The 15790-nt window shown below is 54.6% G+C and overlaps 2 protein-coding genes across 4 annotated transcripts in view; both read left to right on the top strand.

Moving 5' to 3' along the window:
- The window catches only part of DCHS1 (dachsous cadherin-related 1), a 36722-nt gene extending 29900 nt beyond the window's left edge, over positions 1–6822 (top strand). For all 3 annotated transcript variants that reach the window (XM_070383851.1, XM_070383850.1, XM_070383852.1), the window contains exons 14-21: positions 112–990; positions 1115–1228; positions 1397–1608; positions 1697–1851; positions 2051–2181; positions 2297–2580; positions 2939–3077; positions 3743–6822. In XM_070383851.1, the coding sequence (XP_070239952.1) occupies positions 112–990; positions 1115–1228; positions 1397–1608; positions 1697–1851; positions 2051–2181; positions 2297–2580; positions 2939–3077; positions 3743–6354 (4526 nt within the window). In that variant the 3' untranslated portion in view covers positions 6355–6822. The remainder of the gene's footprint in view (positions 1–111; positions 991–1114; positions 1229–1396; positions 1609–1696; positions 1852–2050; positions 2182–2296; positions 2581–2938; positions 3078–3742) is intronic.
- A 778-nt stretch (positions 6823–7600) lies between these two features.
- TPP1 (tripeptidyl peptidase 1) lies at positions 7601–14289 on the top strand. Its single transcript, XM_005907103.2, has 13 exons — positions 7601–7685; positions 7799–7870; positions 8117–8256; positions 9529–9679; positions 9889–10016; positions 10174–10352; positions 10533–10731; positions 10879–11067; positions 11317–11386; positions 11844–11964; positions 12049–12207; positions 12376–12501; positions 12700–14289. Exons 1-13 carry the CDS (start codon positions 7642–7644, stop codon positions 12838–12840), a joined length of 1719 nt encoding a protein of 572 aa, XP_005907165.1. The 5' UTR covers positions 7601–7641; the 3' UTR covers positions 12841–14289.
- Positions 14290–15790: the final 1501 nt, after the last annotated feature.

Below are 15790 nucleotides of genomic sequence, written 5' to 3'. Positions count from 1 at the left end.
TTCTCCCTCTCTCTCTCCCTCTCTCTCCCTTTCTTCTCGGTTGCCTGTAAATCACCCTCTCTCCCATGGGCTGACACATGTATGTTTCTGTGTGCATGCCCTTCTCTGCAGATGGGGACCCCTCAGGAGCCTTTGTCCTGGACCTAGCTTCTGGGGAGTTTGGCACCATGAGGCCACTAGACCGGGAGGTGGAGCCAGCATTCCAGCTGCAGATAGAAGCCCGGGATGGAGGCCAGCCAGCTCTCAGCGCTACGCTTCTTGTGACAGTGACAGTGCTAGATGCCAATGACCATGCCCCAGCCTTCCCTGTGCCCTCCTACTCTGTGGAGGTGCCTGAGGACGCACCTGCAGGGACCCTGCTGCTGCAGCTGCAGGCTCATGATCCTGATGCTGGGGCCAATGGTCGTGTGACCTACTACCTGGGTACAGGTGCAGCAGGAGCCTTCCTGCTAGAGCCCAGCTCTGGGGAATTGCGCACAGCCACCACCCTTGACAGAGAGCAGTGTCCCAGCTATGCCTTTACAGTGAATGCAGTGGACAGTGCAGCTGCTGGGCCCCTAAGCACCACAGTGCCCGTCACCATCACAGTGCGTGATGTCAATGACCACGCGCCCACCTTCCCCACCAGTCCCCTGAGGCTGCGCCTGCCCCGCCCAGGCCCTGTCTTCAGCACTCCAATTCTGCCTCTGGCCACTCTGCGAGCTGAAGACCGTGACGCTGGTGCCAATGCCTCCATCCTGTACCGGCTGGCAGGCACACCACCTCCTGGCACCACCGTGGACTCTTACACTGGTGAAATCCGTGTGTCCCGCTCCCCTGTATCTCTGAGCCCCCGAGATCGTGTCCTCTTCATTGTGGCAACTGACCTTGGCCGTCCAGCTCGCTCTGCCACTGGTGTGGTCATTATTGGGCTGCAAGGGGAGTCTGAGCATGGACCCCGCTTCTCCCGAGCCAGTAGTGAAGCCATGCTCCGTGAGAATGCACCCCCAGGTGAGTCCCTAACCATGTCTCCCAGCTTTGTATCTCTGGATGGGCTGGGGTTGCTCAGTGAAAATGTTCCCCAAACTCCCTCAGTCTAGTGCTCACACTTCAACCAATGCCCTCCTTTCTTTAGGGACTCCCGTTGTCTCCCCCAAGGCTATCCATGCAGGGGGCTCAAGTGGACCCATCACATACAGCATTCTCAGTGGGAATGAGAAAGGGACATTCTCCATCCAGCCTAGTACAGGTAAGGGAAGGAGCAAGGGGCTCTGGGGGACAGGTTCCTGGAGGAGCTCCTTTTTGGGCCCCAGGAGACTCCGGTTGAGGAGGGGCTGCCCTGCAGTGGTAGGCCTCAGAGACGGAGGCACTCGGGCAAGCAAGAGGTCTGTCAGTGATCCATTCTGCCTTCCCCTAGGAGCCATCACAGTCCGCTCAGCAGAGGGGCTGGATTTTGAGGCAAACCCACGGCTGCGACTGGTGCTGCAGGCAGAGAGTGGAGGAGCCTATGCCTTCTCTGTGCTGACCCTAACCCTGCAAGATGCCAATGACAACGCGCCCCGCTTCCTGCAGCCCCACTACGTGGCCTTCCTTCCAGAGTCCAGGCCCTTGGAGGGACCCCTGCTACAGGTGTGGAGTGTGATAGGAAGATGGGGGCAGGGCTGGGCAGACTTTGTCTGCCACCAGCCCAGTGCCAGCAGCCTCCTGTTCCCGCCAGGTGGAAGCAGATGACCTGGACCAAGGCCCCAGTGGACAGATCTCCTACAGTCTGGCCGCATCCCAGCCAGCCCGGGGATTGTTCCATGTAGACCCAGCCACGGGCACTATCACCACCACAGCTATCCTGGACCGCGAGATCTGGGCCGAAACACGGTGAAGCTTGGCTCTGTAGACTCTAAGACTCTTTCCTGGGTCCATGCAATTTCGAGTCCTGCATTAAATCCCCTTCAATCCCTAGGCCACATCCTGAGTTCCCCGCTTCCACCCCTGCCACCTGTCCTGAGCCCTCCTGTCCCTGCCCAGGGTTCTCGCTTATCCCAGGCCCCACCCCCTGATTGTGCTCTGTGTTCAGGCTGGTGCTGATGGCCACAGACAGAGGAAGCCCAGCCCTGGTGGGCTCAGCTACCCTGACGGTGATGGTCATCGACACCAATGACAATCGCCCCACCATCCCCCAGCCCTGGGAGCTCCGAGTGTCAGAAGGTGAGGACTGGGTCAAGTGAGAGGTATAAAGGGTGGTAGGGAAGCATTATTGCCCACCATGGGGCTCCAGGACTGTATGTGACTATAATAAACACACTCGTGCCATGTACTGCAGATGCACTGCTGGGCTCGGAGATCGCACAGGTAACGGGGAATGATGTGGACTCAGGACCAGTGCTGTGGTATGTTCTGAGCCCTTCTGGGCCCCAGGATCCCTTCAGTGTCGGCCGCTATGGAGGCCGCCTCTCCCTCACGGGCCCCTTGGATTTTGAGCAGCGCGACCGCTACCACCTGCAGCTCCTGGCACACGACGGGCCTCACGAGGGCCGGGCCAACCTCACGGTGTTCGTGGAGGATGTCAATGACAACTCCCCTGCCTTCTCACAGACTCTCTACCAGGTGCCAGTGCCCCCCCACCACCACCCCCGGGCCCAGGGCTGCTCATGATGGAGGGAAGTGACAACGCTAGAAGGAGCTGTGGTGGGCTGTATGTTGGAACTGACTTGGGGACAGAGCTTGGGGGGGTATAAAGGTCCCATCTCAAACCAGCCTTCTAAGTCCTAAGAACTGTGTCCAGGTTCTGCATTCAGGGCCCAGAAATGGGGGAAGGGGGACAATTCGAATATTAAGGGGTATAAGGGCTCCAAGCTGGAACCGGTGCCACGCAGAACTCATGGGACCAAGCTGCAGAACGCAGGCTGAGTGAGCAGCAAGGCAGCTGAGAGGCTCAGCCGTAAACCTTTGTCTTATACCTCAGGTGATGCTGCTCGAGCACACACCCCCGGGCAGTGCCATTCTCTCCGTCTCGGCCACTGACCGGGACTCGGGCGCCAACGGTCACGTCTCCTACCACCTGGCTTCCTCTGCTGAGGGCTTCAGCATTGACCCCAACAACGGTGTGTCCTTCCTGGCATCTACCCCTTATCTTTGACTGTGCTGGGGCATATTTTGACCTCATCCCTAGAATTTCTTGCCTGAACTCCTAACTCCTAGATCTCTGACCTAGGGAGGACATTTCCCTGCTTTTGTATCTTTTCTTTAAAATTAATTAATTTATTTGTTTTTGGCCATGCTGCATCTTCATTGTTGCTTGCAGGCTTTTGTGTAGAGACAGTGGGCAGGGGCTACTTTTCATTGCAGTGCATGGGCTTCTCAATGTGGTGGCTTCTTTCATTGTGGAGCATGGGCTCCAGGCACACAGGCTTCAGTACTTGCATCATGCAGGATCAGTAGCTGTGGTGCACAGGCTCTGGTTGCCCGCGGCATGTGGGATCTTCTTGGACAAAAAATCAAACCCTTCCATGTCCCCTGCATTGGCAGGTGGATTCTTTTCCACTGGGCCACCAGGGAAGTCCCCCTTCGTCTCAGTTTTAAGCACTGTCCAGACTGCATGTCTAGAAGCCATTCCCTGAATCCTGGAGCCCCTTCCATAATCTCCCAGCACACAGGCCATTCCCTGGAATCTGACTTCCAAGGCTAACTCCCCATCCCCGGAGGGTCATTTTGCTCACCCACAGTCTCTACTGATGGCATATTTCTCTTCATTCCGTTTTCATCTCAGGGACCCTATTCACAACAGTGGGGACAGTGGCCTTGGGCCATGAAGGGCCAGGCATGGTGGACGTGGTGCTGGAAGCCCGAGACCACGGAGTGCCGGTTCGGGCCGCCCGAGCCACAGTGCACGTGCAGCTGCAGGATCAGAATGACCATGCCCCGAGCTTCACGCTGCCACACTACCGCGTGGCTGTGACTGAGGATCTGCCGCCCGGCTCCACCCTGCTCACCCTGGAGGCCACAGATGCCGACGGGAGCCGCAGCCATGCCGCCGTGGACTACAGCATTGTCAGTGGCAACCGGGGCCGAGTCTTTCAGCTGGAACCCCGGCTGGCGGAGGCTGGGGAGAGTGATGGACTAGGCCCCCGGGCCCTGGGCTGCCTGGTGTTGCTTGAGCCTCTAGACTTTGAAAGCCTAACCCAGTACAACCTAACTGTGGCAGCAACTGACCGGGGGCAGCCACCTCGAAGTTCGGCTGTGCCAGTCACCGTCAGCGTGCTGGATGTCAACGACAACCCACCTGTCTTCACCCGAGCAGCCTACCGTGTGGCGGTGCCTGAGGACACGCCTGTGGGAGCCGAGCTGCTGCACGTGGAGGCCTCCGACGCTGATCCAGGCCCCCATGGCCTTGTACGCTTCACCCTCAGCTCAGGCGACCCTCTGGGGCTCTTTGAGCTGGATGAGAGCTCCGGGGACTTGCGACTGGCCCGCCCGTTGGACTGTGAGACCCAAGCTCGACATCAGCTTGTAGTGCAGGCTGCCGACCCTGCCGGGGCACACTTTGCTCTGGCACCAGTGACCATTGAGGTCCAGGACGTGAATGACCATGGCCCCGCCTTCCCTCTGAGCTTGCTCAGCACCAGCCTGGCTGAGAACCAGCCTCCAGGCACTCTTGTTACCACCCTGCATGCAATTGATGGGGATGCTGGGGCTTTCGGAAGGCTCCACTACAGCCTGCTGGAGGCTGGGCCGGGGCCCGAGGGCCGCGAGGCGTTTGCGCTCAACAGCTCAACTGGGGAGTTGCGGGCACGAGTGGCCTTTGACTACGAGCACACTGGCAGCTTCCAGCTGCTGGTGGGCGCTACAGATGCCGGGAACCTGTCCGCCTCAGTCACTGTGTCAGTGCTGGTGACCGGTGAGGATGAGTATGACCCAGTGTTCCTGGCTCCAGCTTTCCACTTTCAGGTGCCAGAAGGTGCACGGCGTGGCCACAGCCTGGGTCACGTGCAGGCCACAGACGAGGATGGAGGTGCTGACGGCCTGGTGCTGTACTCGCTGGCCGCCTCGTCCCCCTATTTTGGTATCAACCAGACTACAGGTGCCCTGTACCTGCGGGTGGACAGCCGGGCACCAGGCAGTGGAACAGGCACCTCCGGGGGTGGGGGCCGGACCCGACGTGAGGCGCCACGGGAGCTGAGGCTGGAGGTGGTGGCAAGGGGGCCTCTGCCCGGTTCTCGGAGTGCCACCGTGCCTGTGACTGTGGACATCACCCACACTGCGCTGGGCCTGGCACCTGACCTCAACCTGCTCTTGGTGGGAGCCGTGGCAGCCTCTCTGGGAGTCGTGGTGGTGCTTGCCCTGGCAGCCCTTGTCCTGGGACTGGTGCGGGCCCGGAGCCGCAAAGCTGAGGCGGCGCCTGGCCCGATGTCCCAGGCGGCACCCCTGGCCAGTGGCTCACTGCAGAAGCTGGGCCGAGAGCCACCCAGCCCGCCGCCCTCAGAGCACCTGTATCACCAGACCCTCCCCAGCTATGGTGGGCCTGGAGCTGGAGGACCCTACCCCCGCGGTGGCTCCCTGGACCCTTCACACTCAAGCGGCCGAGGCTCAGCAGAGGCTGCGGAAGATGACGAGATCCGCATGATCAACGAGTTCCCCCGCGTGGCCAGTGTGGCCTCCTCCCTGGCTGCCCGCGGCCCTGACTCCGGCATCCAGCAGGATGCAGACGGACTGAGTGACACCTCCTGTGAGCCACCTGCCCCTGACACCTGGTATAAGGGCCGTAAGGCAGGGCTGCTGCTGCCGGGTGCAGGAGCCACTCTGTACAGAGAAGACGGCCCCCCAGCCACTGCCACCACCTTCCTGGGGGGCTGTGGCCTAAGCCCCGCGCCCACCGGGGACTACGGCTTTCCAGCAGATGGCAAGCCCTGTGTGGCGGGAGCGCTGACGGCCATCGTGGCCGGTGAGGAGGAGCTCCGTGGCAGCTACAACTGGGACTACCTGCTGAGCTGGTGCCCTCAGTTCCAGCCGCTGGCCAGTGTCTTCACAGAGATTGCCCGGCTCAAGGATGAAGCTCGGCCGTGTCCCCCGGCGCCCCGTATTGACCCACCGCCCCTCATCACTGCCGTGGCCCACCCAGGAGCCAAGTCTGTGCCCCCCAAACCAGCCAGCACGGCCGCAACCCGGGCCGTCTTCCCACCAGCCTCTCACCGCTCCCCCATCAGCCACGAAGGTTCCCTATCCTCGGCGGCCATGTCTCCCAGCTTCTCACCTTCACTATCTCCTCTGGCCGCTCGCTCACCCGTCGTCTCACCGTTTGGGGTGGCCCAGGGCCCTTCAGCCTCAGCTCTGAGCGCAGAGTCTGGCCTGGAGCCACCGGACGACACCGAGCTCCATATCTAGGTGTGGCCCGGACCGGGCCCCGACCTGGGATGCACACAGTGTCCCCAATGCAGGCCCCATCTGAGCCTGCCCGGGCAGCCTTGGACCATGATTGGCCACGGGGGAGGCCAGCTCCCCACCCCAGAGTCCTCCAGTAGGGGCAGGTCTCACGTCTTGCTCCAGCACTGGCAGAGCCCCAGTACCGCGAGGCCCGGTTGGGCGCTGACCTATGGCCAGGTCCGACGCAGGGAGAGAGATGAGGAAGGAGGCAGCAGCCCCGGGGTTCCCCTCAGTGAGGGCTTCTTGCCCTGTGCCAGCACCCTGAGATGGAGCTGAGACTTTATTTATTGGGGGGTAGGGGAGTGGGGCCAGCCCCTGCAACTTTGTTCAGGCCCAGCTCCTTTGGGTTCCACTGACACCCCTGCCCCTGCCCAGAATCAAGTGCCAATTCTCACTCTGGAGCCTTAATAAACTGCAGTTTGTATCCAGTGTCCGGATCTGTTCTCTGGGCCCATAGGGACGGGGCAGTGATGGAAAGGCTCCTGACACCCTGTAGACACCTCAGGAGGCACAGAGTGGGATGGACATAGGGGTTTCTAGGGTGGGGGTGAGTGGGGATGGCACTGGAAACCAGAGCCTAGCCTGAGGCTGTCACATCTCTCTGAAGTCAACCTTTCCCTCTAACATGGGCAAGAGGCCAGACGAAGGCAGACAGCAGGAGCTTGCTTGTGGCAGCAATCCAGAGAGGAATTGGCTGGCTGGGGAGACCTTGGAGATGACCAGCTCTAGGCTTGAGGGTCTTCAAAGAGGTGGGGTTGGATCCAAGAGTAGCCAAGTGGTTTGTTTGTTTTTTGTGGGGTCATTACATATAATATATTCATATATAATAACAGCTCACATTTGTTGAGCTTCTGCCATGTGAGGCTCTCCGAGGGGTTTGCTTGCTTTATCTCTGTAAATTTTCAGTGCAATCTGCTGAGGCAGAGCAGTTTTAACCTAACAGTCTCCATATTCTACATGAAGAAACCAAGGCTCCGAGAAGCTGTGACTTTCCTGATATCATACTTCTTGTAAGGACCCGGATCTCTGGGTCTATGGGCCTCCAGAGCCCCTTTCTTAAGCACCGCCTACACTGTGGTGAGTCCTGGGCTCACCCAGTGTTTGACAGTCCACAGAGGGAGCATCTGAGTGGCCGCCCCACCCCTTCTCCAGCATTCAGGACCACCCATTTGAGGGCGGGGCCAGCACGTCACTAGTTCCTAGGCAGAGGTGGTGGTGGAGGACTACAGGGTTCATGTGATCTGTCACATGACAGCCGACAAGCCGAAAGGCAGAATGGGACCCCGATCCGGGTGAGAAACTGGGGGGCTCCGGGAGAAGGGAATCACGTTGGAGGGAGTTTATGTTGGAGGGTGGGAACAGCAACAGTCCAGCTCCTGCTGAAACCCATGTGCTGTCCCTGCAGCCTCCTAGGGCTCTTTGCCCTCTTTGTCGCTGGCAAATGCAGTTACAGCCCGGAGCCTGACCAGCAGAGGAGGTGAGTTGACTTAGCACTGACCGCCCCTTCCCCATGGCTTGTCCTGCATCTATTATCCTGGTTCTAGCCTCCCTCACTGGCTTACCAGCTCCTGGTACCCCCCACCATAGTTCCCAGGCTCAGTCTGATCATCCATCTCCTGTGATTCAAATCTGCTTCCGGAATCTTCCCCCAAATCTAGGTCTAGTACTGAACCTTCCCATCCCCACTTTAATAATGAAGTCTGTGTGACCCCTGACCCTGCAGGCTGCCCCCTGGCTGGGTGTCCCTGGGCCGTGCGGACCCTGAGGAAGAGCTGAGTCTTACGTTTGCCCTGAGACAGCAGAATGTGAAGAGACTGTCCGAGCTGGTGCAGGCTGTGTCGGATCCTGGCTCTCCTCGCTACGGTGCTTGACGGGACCAAGGGGCAGGATATGGGATGCAGTGGAGGGACACGGGGCTGGGCTGAGCATGGGACAGTGCAGGTCATGTCAAGGGCATTGTCTTGGGGCCTGCGGAGGGGGTGGTATAGGACAGATGAATGGCAGTGACCCTCACTGAAGAGTTTCTGAATAAAAAAGTGAATGGGAAGTAGACTGTCCAAAACTAATTCACATTCTTCCCTCCAAAACTTTCCACCTGTGTTCATCAGGCTAAAAAACTGAAAGTGGGTATGGTTAAGAGCACAGGCTTGGTGATCAAACCTGAATTTAAATTATGACTCTACTGCTTACCAGCTGCCAGACAAGTGGGGAAGTGGCATCCAGTACATGTAAATTTAGCTCACTACCTCAGATTTCACCTCCAACCCCTGCTAAATTCACTCTCATTTATTCCTCCACTCAAACCCTAAAGCTGTTAGTTCCAGCTCTGAAACAGTCCACTCTCTCATCGTTCCTTGTTGCCACCAACTCAGTTGATTACTCTCTCACATGGACTGCTGCCCAGCCCCCTCGATGGTCTGCCGTCTCCTCCCCTCCAGTCCACTCCCTTTAAACTTCACACTCTCTTCCAAGAGTTGGTGTTTCGCTCTAATGGTCAAGCTGGACCGTGTCCTTCCTCCAAGGGAGCCCCTTGTGGTGGGGAAGGAGTGGGAGTGGTAAGCATGTGAGGGGGCAATCTAAGGCTCACCCAGGAGGTGTGTGCATGATCCATGCAGAACGGTGACTCACCATCATGTTTAGCCTGAAATCAGTAAGTATCAAGATGTGAGCTAAATTAGATATCATCTTATAACTGGTCCTGAAAGTTTTGAAAACTTTTATTGGAAATAAACTTAAAATGAACTTTTTTTAAAATTCCACTGGCAGTCCAGTGGTTAGGACTCAGTGCTTTCACTGCTGTGGCCTGGATTCTATCACTGGTCAGGGAACTAAGATTCCACAAGCTGTGTGGCACACCCCCTGACCCCCAAAAGAACATTTTTAATCTATTAATCTCATTTGTTTTTCATGATCATGCGGTATTTGCAACCTACTCTCCTTTAGGATAAATCCATATTCCCCCAAGTTGAGCCTACACCTGTATGGCCTGCCTTTTTACTAGAAGCTTCCCACCCATCCCTCAAGCCCCTGCTCCAATTTCCCTAGGAAGTCCAAGTGTCTCCTGGTTGAAGTCCAAAAAGAGCAATTTGGAAAAGCAATGAACGAAGGCATTGCTTTTCTACTGAATCCCTGCAGGCAAGTACCTGACCCTAGAGGATGTGGCTGAACTGGTCCGGCCATCACCATTGACCCTCCACACGGTACAGAAATGGCTTTTGGCGGCTGGAGCCCGGAACTGCCACTCAGTGACCACACAGGACTTTCTGACTTGCTGGCTGAGTGTCCGGTGAGAGGGGATAATTGCCTCATAGAGGGTATTGATCACCCCATCAGGGAGATTTGTCTCCCTACCAGGGGGAGGGAGCCAAGAGTTTGCAGGTGCTGTGGGTGAAAATGTATGGGAAGATAACAACTAACTACTCGGTGATGCTCAGGCAGCCTCTTCTGCTCTGCTCCATGCTTTCTGACCTGTGTTTTCTGAACTCTGACCTCCAGACAGGCAGAGCTTTTGCTCTCTGGGGCTGAGTTTCATCACTATGTGGGAGGACCTGCAGAGACCCATGCTGTGAGGTCCCTACATCCCTACCGGCTCCCAAAGGCCTTGGCCCCGCATGTGGACTTTGGTAACACCCAGTGGGGCTGCTGGAGGTTGGAGGGGCAGAGCCAGGGATGGGAGAAGTTCAGGTGCCACAGTGGGTGCGAGTGGGGGTGGGATCACAGCGGTGAAATGAGGGTTGGAGTCTAAAAGATCTCTTCCTCAAGCCTGACTCCTCCCCACAGTGGGGGGGCTGCATCGTTTTCCCCCTACATCAACCCTGAGACAACACCCGGAGCCACAGGTGCCAGGGACTGTTGGCCTGCATCTGGGAGTGACCCCATCCGTGATCCGTAAGCGTTACAACTTGACGGCACAAGATGTGGGCTCTGGCACAACCAACAACAGTCAAGCCTGTGCTCAGGTGAGCCATGCAGGGAGCCTCAGCATCCTCGCAGCCTCCTCAAGGTGCCTAACCAGCCTGGTGATGACTCTCTGACTCTAACCCCTGGGCTCTCATCCTGTGATCTGGGACAGCATCCCCTGACCTGACCCTTGGGGCTGTGTCTTCTGACACATGAATCTCCTCTGACTCCCTCTGTAGTTCCTGGAGCAGTATTTCCACGATTCAGACCTGGCTGAGTTCATGCGCCTCTTCGGTGGGGACTTTGCACACCAGGCATCGGTAGCCCGTGTGGTTGGACAACAGGGCCGGGGCCGGGCCGGGATTGAGGCCAGCCTAGATGTGGAGTACCTCATGAGTGCTGGTGCCAACATCTCTACCTGGGTCTACAGTAGCCCTGGTACTGCCTAGGGGACTGATTGGTGGGGACAGAACTGGGGGGGAGTAGTGATCTTTGCACCCTCAAGGGAATTCCATGAGCTAGAAGGAGATCCTGACAACTTCCCAAATGATTGCCCTTGTGCCCCCTTCTCCAAAAAACATCCAGGCCGGCATGAGTCACAGGAGCCTTTCCTGCAGTGGCTTCTGCTGCTCAGTAATGAGTCAGCTCTGCCATACGTGCACACCGTGAGCTACGGCGATGACGAGGACTCCCTCAGCAGCACCTATATCCAGCGGGTCAACACTGAGCTCATGAAGGCGGCTGCTCGGGGTCTTACGCTGCTCTTTGCCTCAGGTGACCTCCTACTCTAAACTTAGACCCCACCACCACCCACGCCCCCTCGAGATGAGAACTTTGACCCCAGAGTAACTCCTGGACCTGATCTCTTAACTCATAATCTGAACTCAACATGGACCACTGACCTGACCTCAACTCTGACCTCTTGCAGTAATAACTAACACGTGAATTTCCTCTCTGACATCTGAACCCACATTCCAAGCTCTGACCAATGAAACTGAATGCTAAACCTGGTCTCTCTCCCAGGTGACAGTGGGGCCGGGTGTTGGTCTGTCTCTGGCAGACACCAGTTCCGTCCCAGCTTCCCTGCCTCCAGGTAAGCACCCAAGCCCACCATTTACTTGTGATCTCATGGTCTAGAACCTTTGCCTTGACCCCACCAGGTGCTCCTGTGGGTCAGCACTCAGTTGTACCTGCTCTGATCGTGATCATGCAGTATTTTCAGTCTCTGCTCTGATTCCTGCACCCCCTCTTCTTCCCGAAGGTCCCAGGCCCTGAATCTCCTGAGTAGGACAGAGATCCCAGTGTTCTGCTTCCTCGGTCCCCAGGCATTTTAGTGGGAGATTTGGTGGATGTTTTGTAGGGAGAAGTGTGCACAGTCACCTCAGACCATGCCTTGAGGGCCACAAACCTCTCAGTCTTCCCCATGTACATACTTCACCAGAGTGCTTTCCCAGTCCCTCCAGCAAGACCCAGGCCACAGTCACTCAGCCCTATGCATTCTGGAGTTGTCTTAGAAGTGCTACATTCTGAGTGCTGTCTTCTGCCCTCAGTCCCTATGTCACCACGGTGGGAGGCACATCCTTTCAGAACCCTTTCCGAGTCACAGATGAGGTCGTTGACTACATTAGTGGTGGCGGCTTCAGCAATGTGTTCCCACGGCCTTCGTACCAGGTACGTGTGTGTTTGTGTTGGTGGAGGAGAGATGGGTGGAATCCTCAGTTCAGCAGATGGTACTTACTCAACAGTGTCTTTCAGGAGGAAGCTGTAACCCGGTACCTGAGCTCCAGTCCCCACTTGCCACCATCCAGTTACTTCAATGCCAGTGGCCGCGCCTACCCAGACGTGGCTGCACTCTCTGATGGCTACTGGGTGGTCAGCAACCATGTGCCCATTCCATGGGTGTCTGGTACCTCGGTGAGAATCAGTCTGGCTCCAAACCTCCACCCAGGGAATATCCCTACCTTCCAACCCCAAGACCTTGCACCCAGAACCCCTGACTCCTCAGAGACCTCCTACCTATCCCTCCAAAAAAGTCCAACCACTCTGAATCCCTGAACTCTACTTGCACCCTCACCCTTGCAGGCCTCTACTCCAGTGTTTGGGGGACTCCTATCCCTGATAAATGAACACAGAATCCTCAGAGGCCTACCCCCTCTTGGTTTTCTCAACCCAAGGCTCTACCAGAAGCATGGGGCAGGACTCTTTGATGTGAGTATGGAAGGGAGGGTTGTGGCCACTTTCATATGAAATGACAACATTCATACTCGTAAGAGTATGTTGAGTGCTAAGATGAACTTGAGGGCAATTCTGATGGGGTGGGATAGCCTCTGGAATGTGAATACAGGGTAAGGGGCTATAGTCTGTTAATATCAGCAGGTCCAGATCTGATGCCCACCCTCTCCCTAGGTAACCCGTGGCTGCCATGAGTCCTGTCTAAATGAAGAGGTGGAGGGTCAAGGTTTCTGCTCTGGCCCTGGCTGGGATCCTGTGACAGGCTGGGGAACACCCAACTTCCCAGCTCTGCTGAAGACACTAATGAACCCTTGACCCTCTCCTGCTAGAAGGGTGGGCCTGTCCTCTGCCCCACAGCAGGTGGCTGGGTCCCTTATTCTGCAGTGTTGGAGGCCCTGCTGAACCCTCAACCATTGACTGCCACAAACAGCTTATCTCCCTAACCCAGAAATGCTGTGAGCTTGACTTGACTCCCAACCCTACCTGTTCCATCATACGCAGGTCCCCCAGCCCCTGCCCCAGGTTCCTCAACAGGTGCCATAACCAGCACTATTTGGGAGCATCCCCTGCATACAACCACTCCCACCCCCACCCCCCGGGGCCCCCTGCTCTGTTTCTTTTCAACCAGGCTTTTCCAATGTGTTTTCTACACTGTCTGTGTACACTATTTCACTGCATCCTCACTCCTCAATTCATTGCCATGAGACCTCTACTCTTACTGTTTCACTCTTTCCTTTTCCCTGAGAAATACTCCCAACCTTTGCTTTGTGAGCTCCCTGTCATAGAAGCCTACTGCCTCTTCTTTCTTAGCTTCCAGGGCTTAACTTCTTCTCTGACCACTCCCTCTTCCTCCTTCATTCCCTTTTCCCTCCTTCTCTTTCTCTGCTTCCTCATTAAACGTTGTTGTATTTTGTTGCTCTATCCTTTTGTAAAATTTTATAACTCTTGGTTTTTATTTTATCAAAGTATATGGGCACATTGTCAAATACTTCTTTAAGTCTTACTGCAAAAAAATATCCACCCCTTGTATATCTACCACCATTTCCTGCTACTTGAGGCAATCATTTCAACTGTTTCTGATGATTCTTTAGTGTGTGCTAAGTCGCTTCAGTCGTGTCCGACTCTTTGTGACCCCATGGGCTGTAGCCTGCCAGGCTCCTTTGTCTTTGGGGTTCTCCAGGCAAGAATTCTGGAGTGGGTTGCCAGGCCCTACTCCAGGGGATCTCCCTGACCCAGGGATGGAACCTGCATCTCTTAAATCTCCTGCATTGGCAGGCATGTTCTCCACCACTAGTTTATCTCTAAATAACATGCTTATATTGCTGTTTATTGATTTCCCCCTGCCCAGTTATAGCCATTACTGACTTCCTATTAGCTTGTGATCATTCTTCTGCCTTGTCCCAATCACTCAAAATCCCCACCACCCATTCTTTTGTCCTCCCAATACAATTCTATCTTTGTCTGAGCTGCATACAGGATTTGCATTACAACTGTGTAAATGCTAATCATACCTAATCCATGTAGTATCATTGCTCTATCCTTTGTCTTTTGCTCTTCTCACTTGACTCATTGTCCACTGGAACAAATCAATGACTGGCATCCACAGCCATCACCGTCTCACTAAATCAGACTTTCCATCCTACAGTGATTGATACCTCAAAAGCAAGATGTGTAATTCTCAACATTTCATCTCCCTTCTTCCCAATCCCAAACTGTTCTCTTTTGTTTCTTATTTATAAATGACACTATGCTTGACACTTCCAACTGAGCCAGAAGCCTAAAGTATCATCCAAGTTTCCCATTTCCTTCAACTCCTCCCATCATCACCTTGTCAACAAGTGACTACTATCTACTGACTCTATCTCTTAAATACATCTTTATCAACCCAAAAGTTCTTCCAATTATATTTCCAAAGTGTATCTTGAATTCATCTACTTCTCTCCAGCTCCACTGCTACTACATTAGCTGTGAGCCATATTCCCGCTCCTCTGAATTGAGGCCCTTGCAAGAAGTGTCCTTACATCCTGCCTTTCCCTAAACCATCTACCAGTTGTTTATTCACTAAGTTGTGTGTGACACTTTTGTGACCCCATGGACTGGGACTTCCCAGGCAAGAATACAGAGTGGATTGCCACTTCTTCTCCAGGGTTATTCCTGACTCAGGGATGGAACATGGGTATCTTGCATTGGCAGACATGTTCTTTAACACTGAGCCACAAGGGAAGCCGCAAAACCAACTACCAGAGTAAGATGCAAATCTCATGAGGTCATCTACTTAATTAAGAGCCTTCAAAGATTACTGGATATAGGTCAAGCTTTTTATCATCACTTACAAACCTATCTCCTTACTTGCTATTTGTTTCCGAGTAACAAATTGTTTATCCTTCCCTGTCTCCCTGCACCCGCCTCCATGCACTTTCATTCACTGTTGCTCAAGATATTCTTTGCCCTAACATTACCCCTGGCTCCCTGTGCCTGGTTGAGGTCCAGAATTCTTTCAAGACTCAGCTCACCTTCTCTTGTGAATCTTTTGGCTCCCTGAAGCTAGTTGATGTGGGTATGACAGGAAAATCTTAGATTCTTGGTTCTGATATACACTAGAGAGAACCTGGGGCAAGTAAGTTCAATTCTCTCAGACTTTTTCCTCATCTGTTAGGTGAGGATATTGATACCTGCCTCTAATATTCAGCAAATCATTAAGTGGAATAAACTTAATGGAATGCCTAACACACAGATGTAGGCAGCAACTATTAGTTCCCTTCCTCCCTTGCACTGCACACCTTGTGTCTACCTCCAGTATTTTAACTCCCATATATTGGTGAAATGGCCAGTTTAACTGTTTGCCTCCCTTTCCAAGACCACTAGTGCCTGGAGGACTAGAACCTTCTCCTACTTAACTCTGTATTTGCAGACCCTAGCTCAGGACTGACAAAAATAAATTTTTGCTGCGTTGAAAACCCCACTCTTTCACTAGCCGTGATTTTACATAAATTGTAAAAGACAGCCAGCCCTCTGTATCCTCGGGTTCTCCATTCACAGATTCACCTAACCATGAACTGAAGATTTTTTTTTTTTTTTAATTCCAATTATAAAAAACGAAACTTGAATTTACCATGCACCAGTAAACTATTTACATCGCATTTGGATATTATAAGCAATCTAGAGATGATTTAGAGTATACAATGCAAATACTATGCCATTTCATATAACGGACTTGAGCATCCACGGATTCTGGTATACAAGGGTTGGGGACGGGAGTAGGGGG

The sequence above is a fragment of the Bos mutus genome, chromosome 15, assembly GCF_027580195.1.
Source record: "Bos mutus isolate GX-2022 chromosome 15, NWIPB_WYAK_1.1, whole genome shotgun sequence".
Lineage (NCBI taxonomy): Eukaryota > Metazoa > Chordata > Mammalia > Artiodactyla > Bovidae > Bos > Bos mutus.
Note: the sequence above shows the minus strand (reverse complement) of the source record. Positions and strands in the feature narration are given on the sequence as shown.